The 24,061-nt window shown below is 42.9% G+C and overlaps 1 protein-coding gene across 1 annotated transcript in view; it reads left to right on the plus strand.

The window, feature by feature from the left end:
* Nucleotides 1-1,474: 1,474 nt before the first annotated feature.
* Nucleotides 1,475-24,061, plus strand: part of LOC311239386 (trafficking protein particle complex subunit 14-like) — a gene marked incomplete at its 3' end in the record, with an annotated part of 74,903 nt that continues 52,316 nt past the window's right edge. Inside the window, exons 1-3 of the mRNA XM_084327693.1 lie at nt 1,475-2,557; nt 15,649-15,744; nt 21,406-21,535. Coding sequence (XP_084183819.1) covers nt 2,033-2,557; nt 15,649-15,744; nt 21,406-21,535 — 751 coding nt within the window. The 5' untranslated portion in view covers nt 1,475-2,032. The remainder of the gene's footprint in view (nt 2,558-15,648; nt 15,745-21,405; nt 21,536-24,061) is intronic.

Below are 24,061 nucleotides of genomic sequence, written 5' to 3' on the forward strand. Positions count from 1 at the left end.
TATTTATTGTTATTTACTTTTGTACATAATGTATTTATTATTTTAAAGGAAGTGTTGTGATGTCATTTAGAGGTACGGGATGACTCAGGGGTGGGGGTTGGGGAGCAGGGGGTGTATAGTGTTACTGTCCGACTGGAATGCACTGTTCATTTTATTGAAGAAAACCATTGAAAGTAACACTAACTGCACATGAACACAGTCACGTATTCACATTTGAAAGAATCGATGACAATGTTAAAAGGCCAAATTTGTAACAATGTTATCATTAACTGAATATGTTCACACCACACACACGTCACTGTGCGTGCGAGACCCTCCTAGAACATGATGTAATATTTATGCATGAAACTAATGGGTGAATGCAACACATGTAATGTCACACCTGTGCACACTCGCAGAGACACTCCCTCCCAAAAAAGGAAGGAAAAAAAACCTGCTTATTAATGTCCATGCAAATTTTTTTTTACCGACTTACTGTTCAGTTTTGTTTTCTTCTTCCAGTCAAAATATGTTCAAAGACTTGACCGATGGTAATCGATGGTACTGTGATATTGATCTTGTTTCTCATGTTGCTATTGTTGAGCTTCTCACATTGGATTCAAACTTACATATGTTTAATAGTGTGTAAGAATAATACATTCAAATAAATAAAAATAAAAAAGGTATTTGTGTCACTTGAGGTCAGTTTATCAGTAAAACCTTTGCCCAGGATAGATTTGCGAAGCATGTACTCTCTTTTCTCTCTCTCAGCAACACCCTGCTTCACACTCACACAGTTCCCCACGCATTCACACGTGGGAGTCGTCCAGACCCTTTTTTTTTGGCCACTGAGCAACTCCAATGAAGCAGTTGGGGGTTAAGTGCCTTGCTCAAGGGCACTTCAACATGGTGAATGGGGGGGGGGGGGGGGGTCAATAATCACTTTTTAGAGTACATACATCTCTTGAAGGAGTATGTACATTCGATTCATAAGCACTTGGATCATTTACACTGATAATCCTGGACATTGGGTGTTGTGTTTTACTAACTAGTGCACATGTGTACGCTGTCCAAATTGACAGCGTACTACTCGGATGTATCATAATCAAACCCCTTCGAGCGTCCACTTGACCTGGGAAACGAAAGGTACAGGAGATAAAGGGAGACATCGTTATTGTTTCTCTCCTGACTGTTACTTGAAACTGCTTATACACTTGGTTTAAAAAGTGCAGTCGCCTCTTACTATCTTTGTGCGCATCCATTGGGTTGACTGTTTTTTTTTGTTTTCTCTTGTATGGAATAAAAAGCAAACGTTCCCTAAACTTCTGCTTGTGTCCTTCCTTATGGGTTTTTAATGCAGATTGTGTTGATTTAAAACACACTGACACATAATTAAAGTGTGAATGAATGAAAAACTTTATTTAACAGATTGCAGAATGGTTACAATACAGTACGGCTAAGGGGATGCAGACCAGAGAAAGACGTTCGTCTTGATTACATCAGGTTCCCCCATTTTCAATTCATAGTGACATTTATGACATACACAACATAGATGTGTTGTGTGAAGGGGACACTAGATCTATTGATCAGTGATCGCATTATGAGGTTGATAATTGGATTAGACGGCTTTTAAATGGCATCAGATGATCTCGAGCCTGTTTCTGACACAGAATGGGCTATCAGGCCCCCACTTATGTTTCTGTAGTCGATTCATTTAGCCTAGTTTAATAAACAAGCTCTGTGCTCGATGACCTGTCCTGCAGCTTTGCACGGGCAAGTGAAAGCGTCGATAGTAGTCGAGTAGACCCAACAACTACATGGACAAGGATGGATGATACCCATGCATTGAGTATTGCTTTAGACATTTGCATTTCGTCAAGTAAATGTTGCTAGCCTTATTTAATTAGTCCCATTAACGCATGCCCAATACAAAGAGGAGACACTCTGCGGTTGATTCGTTCGTGGCTCGTGGACAGGCGGCTCTGTTTACATCGCGAGACCGGGGTTGTTGTTAGCAGGCTATAGCTTTAAAAGCTAGCTTCGTTTAGCTGCTATGGTTGCAATGACGGAATCTCAATGCGAGTATTTTATGTATTTCCCCGCTGTCCCCATCTCGGACCTCTCGGACCCGGCTAAGTACAGGGCTCTCCCCCGGAGAAGCCACCTCTACCTCGGCGAGACGGTGCAGTTTTTGCTCGTCCTCAGGTCCAGGGAAGGAGCGCCGGGGTCAACGACGACGACGACAACAACTGCGAGGGAGACTGGGACCAGCAGCAGCGGCGGCGACGGTCCCAGCGGCTCGGCGTGTTGGAGGGACCTTGTGGGCTCCCTGTCCGCCGTTGCGAGCGTCTGCTCTGGCGAGAGTCGACAGCAGCGGTCCGCCCAGTTCCAACAAGACTTCCAGAGCAGCTGCAGCGATGACGGGGGAGAAGAGGAGCCCGACGAGGGTGACTTCAAGGCGGCTGACACGCCCGTGCGGAGACGGGAGAGGAGCCGGATGTTCCGGAGCTGCAAGCCCCTTCTCATCCACAACAGCTCGGCCAGCGAGGGGCGGCAGTACCGGCGGGCACCGGTGCAGGTACAGTTAATAATAACATGGATGGATGGATGACCTGTCATTGTCACGGCTAGGCAATTTATAGAAAGGAATATGATATTGGACTTTTATAAACACCGTATTCATCATTATTATCAGTCAGTTCATGAGTGAGTGTGCGTGCTGTTTTTTTTTTAAATTAAATTAAATTATAGGCCTTCTCATAGTAGTCTGATATGATGTACTAGACACTGAGTTGAAAGGCTTCAGAGGCAAAACCACAACCGTGTCTACACTTCCTCATCACAGCACTACTGACCATGCCATCTAGAGAGAAAGTTATCTACTGTGTGTTTCAGACTGCGGTCAAGTGAGCCGTCTTTTGCTTTTGCGTGGTCAAACCAGCCGCTCTTGTTTTTCGAGTGCGCGATTAGTTCCAGGTTTACGGTAATGCATTAAAACAAGCCTGGGACGCTGTTGTAATGAACCGACGTGAATTTTGAACACAGTCTCACAAGTAGATCTTACAGAAATACTTAATATGACATTGAATGCGCATCGAATCAATAGGACGTTTCGTATGTGCAGTATTATTGAACGTCGAATCAATAGGACGCGCCACTAAAGCTACAGACAATTCCACAGAGGAACACTTCCGGTGAGGATTTCAAAGTAAAGGATGGCATGTGGTTAATTTCTATTATTTCATAAGTAGTTTATGACACTGCCATGTTTGTACTTAATACTTCTCAAGACTACTTGCACAAATAATATGAACTACTTTTACTGTGTACTTTGAGTAATTTGAGTTTCAAAGTCTTTTTTATAGAACAATGAGCATTTTTGACAAAATTTGATGTGGGATAAAAACCATTTCTCCCATAAGCAGTTTATGAAACTGCCATGCTTGTACTTAGTACCTCTTAGACTACTTGTACAAATTATATGAAATATTTTTTACTGTGTACAATATGACAAAGCTACATTAGCTTGGAAAATAGCAATATGGGGCACTGAATTAGCACACCCCGCGGTTCCTCCACCTCACTCTACGCCGCTGGGAGACTGATGGTACATGTCCACCAGATCAGGCCTGGAAACCAAATTATACCTTGAGGCAACACAAATTGACCACTTGGAGAGAGGTTTGTGTGTGTTATATGCTGGTGTCCTCTTTCACACACCAACATCCTGTAAGTCACTATTAAAATATGGGAAGCAGGGAGAAGCAGGTCGTATGCAATACATAACTGACCAATGAATACCAAAAGGTACACAGTAAAAATATTTCATATATTTTGTACAGGTAGTCTAAGAAGTACTAAGTACAAGCATGGCAGTTTCATAAACTGCTTATGGGAAAATCTTTTTTTATCCCACATCAAAGTTAGTCGAAAATGCTGATTCTGGGGACTTTGAAACTGAAATTACTCAAAAAGTACACAGTAAAAATATTTCATATAATTTGTACAAGTAGTCTAAGAAGTACTAAGTACAAGCATGGCAGTTTCATAAACTGCTTATGGGAAATTTTCTTTTTATCCCACATCAAAGTTAGTCAAAAATGCTGATTCTGAGGACTTTGAAACTGAAATTACTCAAAAAGTACACAGTAAAAATATTTCATATAATTTGTACAAGTAGTCTAAGAAGTACTAAGTACAACCATCGCAGTTTCATAAACTGCTTATGGGAGAAATGGTTTTTATCCCACATCAAAGTTAGTCGGAAATTCTCATTGTTCTATAAAAAGGACTTTGAAACTCAAATTACTCAAAGTACACAGTAAAAGTAGTTAATATTATTTGTGCAAGTAGTCTTGAGAAGTATTAAGTACAAACATGGCAGTGTAATAAACTACTTATGAAATAATAGAAATGAACCACATGCCATCCTTTACTTTGAAATCCTCACCGGAAGTGTTCCTCTGTGGAATTGTCTGCAGCTTTAGTGGTCGAATATACTGCGCGTCCTATTGATTCGATGTTCAATAATACTGCACATACGAAACGTCCTATTGATTCGACTAAACGTCCTATTGATTCGATGCGCATTCAATGTCATAATTTAAGTATTTCTGTAAGATCTACTTGTGAGACTGTGTTCAAAAGTCACGTCGGTTCATTCTCGAAGACACTCTGATGTCACGAGACCGCCGCCATCTTGGTATAGGGGGACCATACGGATTTCTACCATCAAATCCATGCATTGAGCTCCGTTTTTATTACATGTTTTATCACATTCTTGTTCATTTCATAACATTTTCATACGATTTGTTTTGAAAATATTGAGGCCAACATGGCATTTCACTATTTCGAAAGCCTTTCTGGTGATTCTAAGGCAAGATATGAGTCAAAGAAACTCCCCCTGATTACCACGACCACAACATCAGAGCGAGTTAGCCGAACGTTAGCCACCAGCCACTTTTTCCTCTGTGATGGTATACAACTTCCGATGCGGATTTCGGTTTTTGTCATTAGTATAACGCGTAACACAGAAGCTCTTTGGCATTGTGAAGGACTGAAGAAAATTCCGCTTGAAAGTCTTTAATTTGCCGCTTTAACATCTGTTTCTCCACTAAATGAAGCGTACACAATGTACCAGACTGAACAGGCTCCCCCCACGCTGCAGTTGCCTAGCAACAACAGACAGGAAGTTGACTTCGAGAATTAAAACAGCGTCCCAGAATTGTTGTTTGAATGCATTACCGTAAACCTGGAACTAATCGCTCACTCGAAAAACAGGAGCGGCTGATTTGACCACGCAAAAGTGAAAGACGGCTCACTTGACCGCAGTTTTTTCAGCCCCATGGCGATGGCGAATCACACACACACACACAAAACACTGCACGCAGTGCACGGCAGTTCCTGTTTTCTGCTGAGCTAAATGCCCGGAGGCCTATTGCTTAATAACAGCGCAGCAGTGCTGCTTTTGCTTCCGCGTTTTCCCTGATTGGCTGCGCCATGCCCCGCGGCAGGCGCGGCAACCGCAGAGCGAGCGGAGCGGCAGAGCTTGCGGAATTATGTAACCGCCCTAGTTTAGAGAGAGAGATTTTCATTCGGCGCTTCAGCTCACCTGGCAGAGCAGCGGTCCTGCGGTCCGTTGTTGACGAGTTCGAATCCCATAATTTTTTTAGAGAGAGAGATTTTCATTCGGCGCTTCAGCTCACCTGGCAGAGCAGCGGTCCTGCGGTCCGTTGTTGACGAGTTCGAATCCCATAATTTTTTTTTTTTAACGTGATTTTTTTTTAACGTGTATTATTTCGCCGGTTAAGGTTAGGCATGGTTAAGGTTAAGGTTAGGCATTGTTTCGGAGTTGGTTAAGGTTAGAACGGTTAAGTTTAGGCGCTGTTAAGGAGCTGGTTAAGGTTAGAGTTTGTCTTAGAGACAGCCTATTTCCGCACTGCCGCTCTCCCGCGTTGCTGCGGTCACATGGTCAAATTGTCACATTCTTGCACTGCTGCGCTGTTAAAAAGCAACACGCTGCCCGGAGGCTCAACCATCTTTTTTTGCTTCAGTATCTCACCTCGTCAGATTCGTCTAAACTTGACATTTAAAGAGTCTCGCCTGGAGAGAGGTTGTGAAAGCAGCAGTGCCAGCTTGCACCTGCTTGTCAGATCTCTTCAGACGGTGCAAAACACACACACAACCAGGGGAGGAAACAAACTTTTTGGCTTACCAACTGGCGAGTATCTGATTTTTTTTACCAGCCAAACAGATTTTATACCAGACAAAAAAAATCGCTAATTGTGATAATTACTTCTTTGTATGTCTTCGTCTAAATTGATTTTCAATCATAGTAAAATAATCACACCGTTATTAGCATAAAACATTAATATCTACTCTTCACAATATTAGCATAAAACATATTAACATGAAAGAGGTATCTATTCTGGACTGGGTTGGGCTGAACTGGGCAGTGAAAGATGCTGCGTTGGACTGGGTTGGGCAGTGAAAGAAAAACACTGAAGTATGTTGTGAAGTGTATAGATAGATGTGAAATGTATAGATGTAGCAGTAGTCTATCTGCATGTCATATGTTATGATGAATTGAAAATGGGGGACCCTGATGTAAACAAGACGAAAGTCTTTCTCTGGTCTGCATCCCCTTAACAATTGTGTGTATTGAGCCGTACTGTATTGTACCCATTCTGCAATCTGTTAATAAAGTTTTCAATCAATCAATCAAGTTAACTTTGAACCTCGGTTGTCAAGCCTCGTCAATGTTGTCAAGCCTCGTCAATGTTGTGTATGCATCTGGGTAGGCACACTGTGCCTTTAAGACAGCACAGTGGTCTTACGACAGTGCTATGAAGTACCGTCAAGTGTTGTGGTAACGTCAGTTGGGTTGGTGTGCTGTTGTGCACAGTGCACTGGTTGAGCTAGCCCCTTTCGTGACTGCGATGTGCAAGCCAGGGGCTATTGAGCATGAAATAAAATGTCTAACCTTACGTCGTAGTCCGGTGCTTTTTTGGAAACATTATAGTCATAACAGATACACCTAGCTGGCTGCTTTGAGCACACGGGGCTAACGTTAGCTAGCAAGCAGCTATCGCTAAAACGCTAACTAGAAGCTAACCACTGTATACAGTTCCAGTAGACTAAGGCGGCGGTTACACCTTTCGTTTCATTGTCATATGCGTTTCGCCGCAACGTCGCAGCCTCGAGTCACACTTTCGTTTTTGTCACCTGAGCACACTGATGTAGTACACTGCCAAAGCAGTAGGTGGCAGTAGGTGGCGAACATGAAGGCAATTTCAACCAATCATAACTTGAATGTGCCAATACACTTCCTGGAAGCTGCAGCAAAGAAAATGTCAACAAGGCAGGCGCCTATGGGCGCCACCATCTTGCCTATTTACTCAATGCAGCAATTATTTTTCAGCAAAGCCTAATAAAAGTGCAATAAACACCGGATACATTCACTGTGTGTTCTGCCTGTCATTTGTTGATGAAACAAAACTAACATCAACACAAGTGACCACCAAGAGCGGATAGTTTAGTCTAAAAAAAGATCGGTAGCATTGTTAGCTGCATGCTAACGTCAATGGAGTATGCCATTATAACAGTATAGCATTGTGGCTAGAAGCTAACGTTAGCTCACGCTAGTTAGCCAGCACCAAACTGATGATATCGGGAGCTATCAGTAGTTGGATAACATTAGAGACAACGCTGTGTGTATTAAACAAAGGTGAATAGATGACTGGGCCATTTTGTTTAATGCTTGTTAAGTTGAAAGATGAGCTCTGAGCTAACAGGGTCTGAATCCTGATAGCTAATGTTAGCCAGCTGCTCATGCAATCGGTAATACTAGCAGAATGAATGGATGTAAACTTTATTTAACATATTGCATAATGGGTACAATACAATACGGCTCAATACAAACAATTGTTAAGGGAATGCAGACTGTTGTAGCTTGGACTGGGGTCCTTATAACAATAACTTGACAACACATGGTAGTGCAGCTATTTGGGACACAGGGACACGGAGCTGGGAGCTATGTCCCAAACACACACACAAACTCTGTTGTCACCGGAGGGCACGCAGATGGTATCTACTGCGCATGGGCGTTTTCGCAACAACGGCTCCGTGCAGACTACACGGCTGTTGTCGGCGCGTTTTTTAGGGGTTCTCCAAAACGCAAACACAATTTAGCGTTTCAGCCGTATCCACACAAAAACGCCAAAAAACGCATTTCTGTGTAATAGGGACATCAAACGTATTCAAAAACGTATAAAAACGAGCCACAAAAACACTAGTCTAACCATGGCCTAACATTACACCTCTGTGATTTAAATGTGTCCTTAGTAACTTATATTCGAGGGTTGTACTAGGGTTGGATGCAGTTCCCCGTTGGTCAGTCTGTCTGTTTTCCATCTTCTGCTGTGTTTAACGTTATCCGTTTGCGAGTGCTCCTGATGGCTAGCCTAGTAACGCAGGACTTTTATCATTATATGTCCGCGGGTTGGCCAATACTGCACAAACTTTTATTAAACATATGTCCGCGGGTGGTCTTGTGCAGTGCTCTCGTGGCACTGTCAACTAAAGCGAGCACTCAGAAGACGTGCACCGTTTGCCAGTGCAGTGATTGCAGAATGGTTTTTTTTTTGTATACTCGCCAGACTGGCGAGTGGTCTTCATGAATCACTCGCTAAACGTAAAAAATACTCGCATTTGGCGAGTAAAGTGGCCTAATTTCCTCCCCTGCACACAACCTGCCCACAACCTGCCCGTCTCCTGTCCCAGACGTCCCAGTCCCACCACACACAGACGAGTCGACCAAACCGCTGAGTGCAGCGAGCAGACTAGAGCGCACTGTCTCAAGTTGCCAGTAGATATTGAGCGTGGGAAAAGCACAGTATGACCTTACGTGAATTGGATTATGCTTGTTTTAACACACCTCTGTGTGCTGCTCCGTCCTTCATAAACAATCCCCAATGTTTATTAGATCTTGTATGATATGAGTTCTTCAGCCAAAGCATTATCTCAGCAAACCAGGCGTGTAGCCAGGTGGCCTGGGATTCATTTCATATAACTCTTATAGTCTGTCTTAAAAGTCTTCATCAAACTAGAATAGCCAGCGTGGCAGTAGCTGTACCGGATCTCCTCTCTGGTAAACAAGAATACCCTGAAGACTCTGGCAGGAGCACTCATTCAAGGGTACTACGACTATGCGTGCACCTCATGGTACCAAAGCACCTCAAAGGCGCTTAAAACAAAATTACAAACATCACAAAACAAACTGGTCAGACTACTACTTGACCTTACCCCCAGAACCCACCTCACCCCTGCCCACTTTGACAACCTAGGATGGCTTAGAGTAGACGACAGAGTACAGCAACTTGCAATGGGCCTGGTCTACAAGATACACTACAGGCCTGTACACTGCGATGATATGATCGCAAATTGCCCCCTAATTTGGTCCGTGCGAGTTTAAAATAATATCTGGGGGCAAGCTTGCGAGTGGTGATTTCAACCCTTCATTCGCATTTCACTCCTAAATTAATCCATACAAATTGTAGTAAAACATTAGCCTACAACCAGGGCTGTACAGTGCAATATAATGTTGCGGTTGTAATTTCATTAGACAGACCAGCGCGGACCTTTAATAACATGCAATTTAATTGACACGAGCAATGAGCTAACGGTAGCTTCTAACCAAGGTCTCCATTAGGATTATGCTAAGCTAACTAGCGATCTCTGCTAACCCTGGAAAACGGTCAAAGCGGACTCCACAAGACTAGTTCCATTCGTGAGGAAAGGGGGTGGGTTATATTGACAACGCTTGACAACAGAAGTTTAAACATAACTTCATATTTATTGGTTATTCGTTTCTGTATATCATTCAATTCCCATCTCCGTGTGTCTCCATCTCTTCCTGTTTACATTCGAGTGTGACGTCATCACCTACGGCAGCTTAGACGATCAAAACCCGAAGGGGGGCTCGCTCTCTCTCTCTCTCTCTCTTTCTCTCTCTCTCTCTACATTCAATGATTTAAAGTAGCCAAATGTTACACACAGTATAAATACTAACTGGATAGTTGATGATATAAACATTTAATTTCATTATCTGAAATATTCTAAAATCATTAAGTCTGTGTAATTATTATTTTCTCACAGTAGTGTGTGTATATATATATATATGTGTGTGTGTGTGTGTGTATATATGTGTGTGTGTGTGTGTTTGGCTAAAGTGGATAGAAAACACAGTACTGTGTAAAAGGCACCCAAGAGTTTTTATATAAATTGTCTTAGATGTAAATAATTTTTTTTATTAGTGTGTCAGTAGACTACTCTTAGTACATTTTCATTAAATAATTTTTTAAAGCATCTTCATGGTTTAATAATGCAAACATATGTTGCAGGGACTTATTATAATCATCATATTGGCGTGACTGTATGCATCAAAGGGTTCAATCAAGCATTTTTAAGTGCTTTAGAGGAAATGTCAAAATATCGCGATATCATTTAGAGGCCATATCGCCCAGCCCTACTATAATGGTAAAATAGTTATTTAAAAATTTGCCCCTAAAAAATATTCTTTGCCCCTAAATTTCTCATTTAGGGGCAAGTGTGCCCATAGTGAAAAAGCTTAGCGTACAGCCCTGCACTATACGACTAAGGTACCCATGTACATGTCAAAATACTTCCCAAAGGTCAGTGAATACCACAACCACTACACCAGAGGAAGCTCAACAAATCATGTTAAACCCAGATTCGGCTCAAACAAGGGACTAAACACGTTTCGCAATTATGCCACATCAATGTGGAACAACCTACCTAAAGCTGTAAAGGAATGTGAATCCCTACCAACATTCAAAACCGCTCTTAAAGAGCACCTACGGGAGGCTGCAATTCGAAACTGGCCACCGTAAATGCCCAAAACCCCCACCACCTCCTAATAGACAGTCTCCTCCCCGCCGTATGTATATCTCTCTCCCACCCACCCACCCCCTCCTAATGTACAGTCCCCTCCCCATCATATGTATATACTCTGTCAGGATCTAGGGGTAACAGTACTGTATATTTGAATACCGTTTATGTCACAAATGTATCAGTACTAAATACCTATATGTCCCTATGCCATAAATGTCATGTATGTTGTGTATGTCATAAATGTCTATATGAATTGAAAATGGGGGACCCTGATGGAAACAAGACAAACGTCTTTCTCAGGTCTGCATCCCCTTAACAATTGTGTGTATTGAGCCGTACTGTATTGTACCCATTCTGCAATCTGTTAAATAAAGTTTTCATTCATTCATTCATTCATTCATATATCTACTTCGTTATGTAGCGGAAGGACGCTTGATACACTAACATTACTCTGACAGGGTGGTGCTCCCTTATACAAAAGGCCTGTTGCAGCAGTTGACTATACATAGACCTTATTTGCTTTGGTTCACCATAAGACAATCCCAGTACCTCAAAATACAAATCAAGTGTCCCTTTAGTGATCCCCTTGGGGAGAGTCAGGTGTCATAGCAGGAGTACAGGCAGAAACAAAAATAGGCCTAATAATAGAAAGAGTATCCTAATAATAACATTCTAAGTGGAACATAGTAGGCTAATAATAGTAGAACGGTGGTATATTCTATCAATAATAATAATAGTATATAATAAAAGTATACATGACCTGAATAGACACAATATAATGAATACTTCTTTTTTGTGATAAAATAAAGATACAACAAAGGTAGAAATGAAGAGCTCAGGATTCCTATTTACATATCTACATGAGTCAGCAGATACTTACAGATCAACAGATACACACACTCAACAACAGCGAACAAGGTTGGACTTTTTTTGGACCTACAGTTAAAGCTGCAGCTTGCAGTACTACTTAGGCAACTTCGGAGAAATGAGCAAGAGTGAGTTTTGCAGTACCTGCCCAGCAGAAGCGGAGCAAGCACTGTGTCACTTTTCAAGCCTGTGCCTCTGGGTCTCTTGTTAGAAAACCCAGGAAAACTGGTTGACAAGCATGGGCTTGAAAAGTGATTCAGAGCTTGTTCCATTTCTTCCGGGCAGGTAAACTATTTCTTTTCTCGGAAGTTGCCTACTGCAGCTTTAAGTGTGTGCCTTACCCAGCCTCAGCCTGCCACCTTAGTGGTTCTGCTACTTTCTATTCAGCGACTGTGAGTCGCCACGACGAGAGAGTCATGACCACCGCCAGAGGAAACAGGAAATGAACAAACAAGCCATAGTTTAGGTTGCAGCACATAGTCAAGACATTCTGGTTTAGCTAAAATTAGGACTTTAAATAAATAAACTCCTATCTGTGCCCCTACTAGTACTGTATACAACGCTCATGTCTCCTGTCTGCCCCCTACTAGTATACTGTATACAGCTCTCATGTCTCCTGTATGTCCCCTACTAGTATACTGTATACAGCTCTCATGTCTCCTGTCTGTACTCTACTAGTACTGTATACAGCTCTCATGTCTCTTGTCTGTCCCTACTAGTACTGTATACAGCTCTCATGTCTCCTGTCCGTCCCCTACTAGTACTGTATACAGCTCTCATGTCTGTCCCCTACTAGTACTGTATACAGCTCATGTCTCCTGTATGTCCCCTACTAGTACTGTATACAGCTCTCATGTCTCCTGTATGTCCCCTACTAGTACTGTATACAGCTCTCATGTCTCCTGTATGTCCCCTACTAGTACTGTATACAGCTCTCATGTCTCCTGTCCGTCCCCTACTAGTACTGTATTGTATACAGCTCTCATGTCTCCTGTCTGTCCCCTACTAGTACTGTATACAGCTCTCATGTCTCCTGTCCGTCCCCTACTAGTACTGTATACAGCTCTCATGTCTCCTGTCCGTCCCCTACTAGTACTGTATTGTATACAGCTCTCATGTCTCCTGTCTGTCCCCTACTAGTACTGTATACAGCTCTCATGTCTCCTGTCTGTACTCTACTAGTACTGTATACAGCTCTCATGTCTCCTGTATGTCCCCTACTAGTACTGTATACAGCTCTCATGTCTCCTGTCTGTACTCTACTAGTACTGTATACAGCTCTCATGTCTCCTGTCTGTCCCTCTACTAGTACTGTATACAGCTCTCATGTCTCCTGTCTGTACTCTACTAGTACTCATACATATAAACAGGGAACAAAATAAGTACCCGCCAACCGCCAATGGCGGGCAGATTTGGCGACTAACAATGAGAGGTCTGCCCGCCACCTGGCGTGTAGTTCATATGGATACTCTTATTTTGAAAATCCTGTGCGGGTCTCATTTCCGCCCCAAGCGCAGCTCCAGTCATAATATCTATGGCTCCGGCAGCTAGCCACGTTCGGTTCATATGATACTCTTATTTTGAAAAAACCCATGGCAACTCCGCAAGTCATATCCGCCCCAGTCCGTGCTTCTGGTCTCATTAAAGCCGAGCTGCGCTACACAGCAGTGCGGCTATTTTGCGATCCGAAATAAGTCTGGTGTTTTTTTTTTCTCACAACGGGTCAAATGCAACACGTTTTGCATCATCGCCATTCCTTTATGCCCACATCGCCCGAAATTAACGTTACATTAGCGTAAGCTAACAAGCTAATCCTGATCAGAGGGAGAGCCAGAGAACACAGCAGACGGTGTGGACTGGGGAAAGGGTGTGTGTGTGCGTGCGTTTGGAAAGACGATGAAATCAGTCAGGAGTATATTATAGTAAACTGAGGATTACTGAGGATGGACAGATAATGTTGATATTCAAATATAAAAAAGTTTCGAGAGGAGTGGAAGTTTGAAGACCGACTAGACTACAATATGATGCAGGGGTGGTGAGTTGAAACAGTGTGTGTGAATGAATGAAAAACTTTATTTAACAGATTGCAGAATGGGTACAATACAGTACGGCTCAATACACACAATTGTTAAGGGGATGCAGACCAGAGAAAGACGTTTGTCTTGTTTACATCAGGGTCCCCCATTGTGTGTGTGTGTCCCCCAACCGACCCCACTTCTATGTTTCAATAAATTATTTGCATTTAAAACTATTAACGCTGACTCATTCCTTCAGTCCACTCAAAATTATGCTAATATTCCTTATGTTGTTTATGATATTAATTGAAAATAGCATATGAGAGTATTATAGTAATAATAACACATGGCGATATACTAAAAAGCTATTTATAATTTTTGGCTGGTAAAAAAAAATCTGCCTGGCTGGTAGTTTTTAAAATCTACCAGCCAAATGGCTGGTAAGTCAAAAAGTTAAGTTTGTTCCCTGCATATAAATATATATATATATATGTATGATATGAGATAGCACTGCAGCAGCTCAAACAGCCTAAAGCTGCCTGGGCACGCTCAGCACTCTGCACTGACATTATATTAAAAACATTTCCGGTTAAGCGCTGCCTTCAAGTGGAACTTGTGTTTTCTGTGTTCACGAGAAGACAACATTCACAATGTTGTACGTGGAAAATTGTAGGGATGTCTTAAATACTTCGACGCTTCGAAGCTTCGTTCGATGGGCATGGGATTCGAAGGTCAGCCCTAGAAAATTGTTAGCCTCAGTGCCTTCAAGATGCATTTCCCAGTTGCCTAGCAACGGTGTCCTCACGACTTCAACCCACACCTGAAGGCAAGACCACAAACTTCCATTTGAAGGCAGTGTTGAACTGAACACGGAAATGTTTTTGTTAGCAAGTTTTTTAAGCAAAAATGCATGTGTTTGTACTGAGCATAGACTGGATAAACGAGACTTGGGACTATACTACACGCGTGGACCGGGGAAGAACTCCTCGTATTTAGTTCACTCAGGCTCCACAGTGTGTGGATGCACTGCGACCGATGTGGAGCCCGACTAAACTGAGTCCACGCGCTCTTCCTCACGACCCTTGCTGCCGACTCTCTCGTGGGCTCGGTGGTGTTTGTGTGACCTCTGCCCTCCCAGCGCGAGCTTGTTAAAGCCACCGTGGAGCGTTGTTTTTTTCCCGTAGCCGCATTTTGCGGAGACGCTCTCTGATTGGCCACTTCATGTGCGCCCAATCGTGTGACGCCTGTTTCTACACCGGTTAAGCTTAGGCACTCTTTCGAAGTTGGTTAAGGATAGTTTGTCTTAGAACTGGGCGATAGAACACCAGCCCTGATTCCAAACTCTAACCTTAACCAACGTCGACTAAGCTTAACCAGTGATAAACTAGGCGTTTGCAGGCTGTTGGACCCGGAAATGGGCAAAGACACAGCTCGTCACGCGATTGGGCCGTGCACATGTCAGTGGCCAATCAGAGAGCGTCAGTCAGTGGCCAATCAGAGAGCGTCTCCGCAAAATGCGGCTACGGAAAAAAATAACACCACCGTGGACAGACTCTGTCGCTCTCCTTCTGTCTCGGTCTACAGTGTCTCTGAGCAGCTGCCCAGCTGCCGTTTCCTCTTCTGTCTCCATCTTCCATCCTCTCTGTACCTCTGTCTGTCCGTTGTCTGTCCCTTCTATCTCTCTCTCTCTCTTTCTCTGTCTTCCCATCTATTTGTCATCTCATTTCTCTCACTCTCTATGTATCTAATATGTGTGTCTCTCTGTGTGTATCTAACATGTCTCTCTCCCCTCTCTCTGTATCTAACATGTCTCTCTCCCAGTATCTCTCTCCCAGTCTCTCTCTCTCTGTCTCTAACATATCTCTCTCTCTCCCAGTCTCCTTTAGAAGAGCCAGTGATTCTGAACGATGAGGTCATCTTCCCCCTGACCGTCTCCCTAGACAAGCTACCAGTTAGCACGCTCAAAGCCAAGGTGTGTGTGTGTGTGTGTGTGTGTGTGGGGGGGGGGGGGGGGGGCGCACTGATATGCAAAAATTAACTAAATGGGTTTTATTTATATAAAAAGATGTATATATAAAAACAAAAAGCATACACTGTTGGTGCTTTTGGTATGTATACAAATCGCTGTTGCATGTGGTTTTTGTAATAGTAGCATAGAGAAAATGGAAGCAGTGATTCTCTCTCCCCTCTACTAGACTTTGATCGACCAGAGGGGTTATGACTCCCCAGGGCTTTCCCTAAACAATAGTATTGGGGCGCAGCGCCACTATGACAACGTGCCATTGTCTAATACGTGGTTGCTTGGTCCTCTGTTCCAATGTGTGTGTGTGGTGTGTGTGTGCAACACTGCATGCATGCATATCCCTTCCATGTCCTATTCGTCTCGGGTCATAATTAGGGGTGCACCGATTAGGGGTGCACCGATATATCGGTCGGGTATCGGTATCGGCCGATAAGTGCCTTGTTGACTGCTATCGGCCTATCGACCGATAAGCTCAAATGTGCCGATAGCAGTCGCCGATAAATATCCATCAATTTGTGTAGCGTCAAAAGGCAAAAAAAAAAAAGTTCACTCGCGACCTACCTGCACAACGCCCGCCGTCCCCCACACACACACACACAAGCTACTGCATCAAAGTAACTACTTATGATTAACAAGGCATTCGTTTTGTGGCATTAACGTTATATAGTTAGTGTTACACGGACAATAACATCAGCATATTATTATTACCCATAGCAGCAAGGCATTACTCCGAGTCCGTTCATTAGCTACCGGGAGATGCAAGACTAACGTTACTGGTGAAAATGTGATTTGCGTTGGAATACTCCTTTGCCAACTTGCAGCCATTATTGCTGCATTATGAATAGCCCCAACTTTAGCCAAGGTAACGTTATGGCTAAACCTTTAACAATAGTTAACGCTAGCTTTCGGTTAGCTGTTCAATGCTATTAATAACACAACTCCCCGTCAACACCCTCTCTCGGGAAGATGGCATTTAAGAAAGTATCTGCTGTTAAAATGACACAAACATTCGTTTTGTGGCATTAACGTTATAATAGTTAGTGTTACACGTTCAATAACAAGCATATTATTTACCTGAAGATAGCAGTAAACAAGGCATTACTCCGTTAGTCCGTTCATAGCTCGGTTCCATTCCGTTGCTCATTCCGTACCCAACTACACATTCTGCAATCTGTTAATAAAGTTTTCAACCAGACAAATGTATAGAAAGGCTTTGTTTTATTATAACATTTGTTGCAGTAAAATCATTATGTCTCATTTGGTCATGCTGTGGTGTGGAGCACCGGTCGGCGGGCCGGGCAGCTAACGTAGCTACGTTAAGTGTGTTCTGCTCTCGCAAACAGAACAATGGCGGCATGCCCGAAAGTAGAAAAATGAATAAACGCTTGCCGATTGGTGGTAAGGACAGCAGGAGGTGGGTGCTAGCGGTGTGGCGTAATTGGCCGAATCGACTGTCAACAGGGGAGGAAATTAGGCCACTTTACTCGCCAATTGCGAGTATTTTTTACGTTTGGCGAGTAATTCATGAAGAGCACTCGCCAGTCTGGCGAGTACTAGTAATTACAAAACAAAACAAAAAAATCATTCTGCAATCTGCTGATTCGCTCACTGGCACAAACCGAACTCTGACTCCCCCCTTGATTCCTCCCATTTGCGCCACATAATAATCAGACCATAACCAATGAACATCATCGTTGTACAGATGCGCTCTAAGCTCCTCCAATGAACACTCGTTTTCTAGAAGATGCCGCCCATCTAGGGGAAGTGGACAGATCACTGCGTGCGGCCCTACAGACTCCTGTCACCGGCTTGACAACGTAGACAAACTTACAAAAACACATGAGTGGATGAAAATAATTGCATGTAGAGTCGTCGCTTTCGGATATCAGTGCGGTCTGACATGGGGGCGAACAACAGCACGCGACGCGTCTCCTTCGAGTCGGATGAGAATGACAATTCAACCAGCATTAGCCGGCTAGCTACCTAGCATGTAACAAGCTACCATAACGCGCATTCAACATAGTGGACTATACTGAGCGGCTTTGCTTAAATGCAGCCGAGTGACATTTTATTATTACCGGGTTTCCCCCCATATCACCACTCGCCCATATGCCCTTCACAACGGTGATGTTGTCATACTTGGCATTCAGAATACACCTGCTGAACCCCTAGCGTTGTCGATTCGGTTCCAATGTATTGTCATCTTACAGCACAAGTACAGTACAACCAGAATACATTTGGCATACAACCAGAGTGCAAATGTAACAAGTCAAGTTCAAGTTGTTTTATTTAGCTATTACATTACAGTGAAATGCTTGGTTCTTTCACTGCCCAACCCAGTATTGATTGATTGATTGAAAACTTTATTAACAGATTGCAGAATGGGTACAATACAGTACAGCTCAATACACACAATTGTTAAGGGGATGCAGACCAGAGAAGGACTTTAGTCTTGTTTACATCAGGGTCCCCCATTTCAGTCCTGTTTGCTTAATGCCTTGTCCACTTCCTCCACACTCCAATATGTTATGATGAATTGAAAATGGGGGACCCTGATGTAAACAAGACGAAAGTCTTTCTCTGGTCTGCATCCCCTTAACAATTGTATGTATTGAACTGTACTGTATTGTACCCATTCTGCAATCTGTTAATAAACTTTTCAATCAATCCCTTCAACCCTGCTCCTGTCAAACCTGCTCTTTCCATTCCCTCCATCATGTCCCCCCTTTCTGATGAATATTTCCTGCACTTAAGAGTCAGACACACATTCCTAGTAGTTGAGCTGTGATGAATGAAAACTTTATTTAACAGATTGCAGAATGGGTACAGTACAGTACGGCTCAATACATGCAATTGTTAAGGGGATGCAGACCAGAGAAAGACTTTCGTCTTGTTTACATCAGGGTCCCCCATTTTCAATTCATTTTCAATTCATCATTCAGTATAACCTAGACCAGCCCAACCCAGCATCTTTCACTGCCCAGTTCAGCCCAACCCAGTCCAGAATAGTTCCCTCTTTCATGTTAATATGTGATTTAATGATGTAATATTTTGAAGAGTAGAGACAGTGTGATTAATTTACTATGATTGAAAATCAATTTAGACGAAGACGTACAAAGAAGTAATTATCACAATTAGCGATTTTTTTTGTCTGGTAAAAAATCTATTTGGCTGGTAAAAAAAATCAGATACCCGCCAGTTGGCTGGTAAGCCAAAAAGTTAGTTTCCTCCCCTGACTGTCAATCAAACTGGTTCCATTGCATTGGTTGAAAGCTCTGGTTGAGAGAATAGTATCCCGCTGCAGGCCGCAAGAATGGTTCCATTGCATTGGTTGAAAGCTCTGGTTGAGAAAATAGTATCCCTCTGCAGGCCGCAAGACGATACTGGGAGAGAGATAGTGATACCATAAACATATTTCTTGATGTTTCCTTTTTTTAAGTAAGTAAAGAGGCCTACAAATACAAACATACACATACAAATATACAGTAGTTTCATTAAAAAAAAAATATATATATATATAAAAAAAACGTATATACAAATATACAAATATCGGTATCGGCCGATAGTGTTAGTTGAACAATCGGTATTGGTATCGGCGGCCAATTTTCATATCAGTGCATCCCTAGCACCGATGTATCGGTCGGGTATCGGTATCGGTCGATAAGTGCCTTGTTGACTGCAATCGGCCTATCGGCCGATAAGCTCGAATGTGCCGATGGCAGTAGCCGATAAATATCCATCAATTTGTGTAGCGTCAAAAGACAAAAAAAAGGTTCACTCGTGACCTGCACAACGCCGTCCCCAGTCCCCCCCACACACACACACACACGCTACTACATCAAAGTTACTACTTATGATTAACAAGGCATTCGTTTTGTGGCATTAACGTTATATAGTTAGTGTTACACGTTCAATAACATCAGCATATTATTTACCCGAACGTAGCAAGCATTCAGCGTTCATACTAGCTCAGTTCCTTCCGTTGCTCATAGAGCCCTGAGTTTTACCCATTCTGCAATCTGTTAATAAAGTTTTCAATCAGACACATGTATAGAAAGGCTTTGTTTTATTATAACATTCGTTGCAGTAAAATCATTATGCCTCGTTTAAGTCATCCTGCGGAGCTAAAAGCTAAACGTCGGCCGTGCCGCCGTTGTTGTTGTTGTAGAACACCTCTCGTCAAAATCAATGGCGGACAAAAGCGGAAGTAAAAAATGTATACGCGCTTGCCGATTGGTGTTAACAGCAGAGGCGGGTGCAAGCGGTGTGTGACGTAATTGGCAGAATCGACTGTCAATCAAAATTTCATTGGTTGAGAGCTCTGGTTGAGACAATAGTATCCAGCTGCAGCCCAGCCGGTAGACCATACTGGGAGAACTAGTATCTAGCTGCAGCCCTGCAGAACATACTGGGAGAGAGATAGTGCTATTTCTTGATGTTTCCTTTTTTTAAGTAAGTAAAGAGGCCTATGTTCATATCGGTGAGCACAATTTGTAACACAAATATACAGTAGTTTCATAAAAAAAATATATATATATATTACAAAAAAATAAAAAATTACCAAAAAAATAAAAAAGGTAACGTTTTTTTTGCCACAAATATCGGTATCGGCCGATTGTGTTAGGTCGCTTTCACACAGGGGCTGTTTGGTCCGGACTTTCGGACCAGAATTCGATAGTCCGGTTTTTCGGGTTTGTGTGAATGCGTGTCGAACTCGGTTCGCGGACCAAAACAGGCGAACTCTGGTCCGCCTGAAAACGTCGGTCTCGGTTCGCTTCATCGGACCAAACGCGAACCAAATATAGGAAGCGATTATTATTACCACTGCTCAATGGATCAATGCCACGTCAATACTATTATTACCTTACCACTGCTTGCAGCATTCATTCACTGCAAAACAAGCACACTGCATCTATCTCTCTATCTATCTATCTATATATCTGTGCATCTTGGGAAGAAGGAAGAAAAAACGCGGCTTATTATATTATTAATAAAACAGCTACTTGTGGGCACTCATAAAAACACTGGTCTACAAGTTGTTTAGCGAGAGGATGGTGGTAATGTGCTTCAATAGAACAATGGATCAATGCCATGTCAAAACTCCCTCCGCTGATCTGGAGGGCTCGCAGACAGTCCACACACAGACACACACACACACGCGCGCGCACGCACACACGGGCTCGCAGCCACACACACATTTCCACTGTCCAATAGACAAGCGCCCTTTTTGACGCGTGACATTGTTCAGAAGGTTCGGTGCGCCTCACAGATTTCTATGTGAACGCAGGCGAACCAAATGAAGAATGCAACAATGTTGCAACTTCACCACCAGAACCGCACCGAGTCCACCAAAACTATATGTGAAAGCGACCTTAGTTGAACAATCGGTATCGGTATCCGTGGCAAATTTTCATATCGGTGCATCCCTAGTCATAATGATAGCATGGACGCAGAAGTGTGTGCTTTTGTCTGTCTGACTGACCCTCTGAACTGTCTGTCGGATCATATTTATAGAGTGAAAACAGGAGAACTGTCTATATGTCTGGGTGCCCGTCTGTCTCTCTTTCCATCTGTGTGTGTGACCCTCTCCCTGTGTCGTCTGTGTGTCAGATCATAGTGACGGTGTGGAAGCAGGAGGAGGAGAAGGTGGAGGTGAAGGAGCTTGGCTACCTGACCGTCCTGCAGCTCAGGAGCCCCACAGACACCTTCAGACAGGACCTCAGCACCTTCAAGGCACAAGGTACACACACACACACACACACACGCACACGCACACGCACACGCACACGCACACGCACACACGCACACACACACACAGACCTTCAGACAGGACCTCAGCACCTTCAAGGTACACACACACACACACTAGGGCTGTCTTAAATGCTTCGAAGCTTCGTTTGATGGCACAAGCTTCGAACATTAAAAAAGAAATCGAAGTTTAAATAAAAATGTCAACGATTTTCTTTTCAAAAAAATAATTTTTTAAATTTTTACTTCGGTGTGTGTGTGTGTGCGCTCGCGGGGCCATTGGGTGGGGCCGGGGGACAAATACACTGGAGGAAAGTAACCCAGCTCAGCACTGCCCAAATTATATCATCACTATTGCCTGTTTGAAGGATATCATCCTCAAACACATATATACCACCTACACGCCTATTCTCAGTCCTTGCCCCACAATGGTGGAATGAACTACCCACCCCAGTTAGGACAGCCGAATCCCGTCCAATCTTTCGCCGTCGACTAAAGACGCACTTCTTCAACCATTATCTTAAAAAAAATAAAAAATAAAAAAAATTCTAACCCTAACTAACCTTACTGTCATGCACTTGTCCTAATAAACTAACCTACACTGTAACACGCAACACGCAACACTTTGATGAATATTGTTACTCAGCTGTCTAAATCTAAATCTTACTTCATTCATCTTAAACATTCTTGATTTGGGGGATTGGTAGTTCCCATGAAATCTGAAGTTGTTCAAACGACAACAGCGATCCACCTTGAATTAAATCACACAGCCGAGTGAAACCTTGTTGGCTGCGTCACAGTCACGAAAGGGGCTACTTAATTCATTAATCCAATCCACTTTATTTATAGAGCACATAACAACAAAGTTTACCAAAGTGCTGTACAAGTCCCACAACATAAGATAAAAAAATAAAAAAATTATAAAAAAAAAATTTATAAAAAAAGAAAAATGTAATTTAAAAAAATAAAAATTCGAAGCTTCTAATTAAAATCGAAGCTCAGCCCCGAAGCTTCGATTGCCAAAAAAAGCTTCGAAGGTCAGCCCTAACACACACACACACACACACACACACACACACACACACACACACACACACACACACACACACACACACACACACACACACACACACACACACACACAGACCTCCAGACAGGACCTCAGCACCTTCAAGGTACACACACACACACACACACACACACACACACACACACACACACACACACACACACACACACACACACACACACACACATACCTTCAGACAGAAGCACACACACAGACAGGAGCTCAGCACCTTCAAGGTAGGGCTGGGCGGTATGGTCTAAAGCAGGGAGGGGCAACTGGCGGCCCGCGGGCCGCATGCGGCCCTCACCGACGGTCCATGTGGCCCCAGGCCAATATTTATAAAAAATAATAATACCGGTAATTAAAAAAAAATCACTTAAATTTTTTTTTGCATTCGACTAAGAGTTTGGCAGTCGACTATGGCTCCTTTCGATTGATTATTCGACTAATAGGGGTCAGCCCTAGTGTGGACATATTCAACACTGTTTAAAGTGCCGTGCAGCAATATGGGGGGTTTGATAAACTGTCCGTTGTTGTTACCGATGGAGCACCCGCAATGAAAGGAAAACACAGGATTCGCCGGGCTTCTAAGGCAGAGTGGCGTTGAGTGTCCAATGCTGCACTGCATTATACATCAGGTAAGTTCGCTAACATAATTTCCATCTATTGTGGGTCACTAATAATCAGGGGTGCAGTGGTCATGCCACGCGGTACCACGCCGTCCCAGCACTTTTCTGAGCAGAAGTACGCGCACGGACGTACATAAATGAAACGTTATTTCATCTGATGCAGATCACATGCACAAACATTGAAGTTGACATTCCTTCTATTGTGCGCCAACAGGAGAGACCACAAGTGTCTCATTAAAGACGGAACCATTATTGACCCACTGTGGGGGGAGGGTGAATGTCATGCCAGTTTGATAAAGGGTTAATGGGAGGCACTCAGGAATGTTTTGTTTAGTAGCAGGATAAAAGTTTATACATTTAACAATCATTTATTATTGCACTTTTGATTTACTGTTGTAGTGAAATGCAGCAGGAATGCTGCTTTGTGTTTGTTGAGAAGTGGGCTTTAAAGTGGGCTTTAAGTTCATACATTTATTTTAATAGAAGCCTTAATTATAATTTGTCATTTTTGTATATATTTGGGTTACACAGCAATACTTTCAAATTCAGCTGTATTTATAAATTCATACAGTTGAAATTAAGCATTACTAAATGCGTTTTAAATGGAATAAAAACAAAGTTACAACAAATTATAATAATTTATATGCCTTATTTATCACATCTGTGACTATTATGGGCTATTTGAGTGATGGGGTACTACTGGCGGGACTGCCGATAAACAATGCGGCCCCCCAGATTGAGTGGAAATTTAGTGGCTCTCACCATATACAAAGTTGCCCACCCCTGGTCTAAAGTTTATATCATGGTATAATTTTAAGCA

Source organism: Notolepis coatsorum (assembly GCF_963971535.1).
Source record: "Notolepis coatsorum genome assembly, chromosome: 13".
NCBI classification, from domain to species: Eukaryota; Metazoa; Chordata; class Actinopteri; order Aulopiformes; family Paralepididae; genus Notolepis; species Notolepis coatsorum.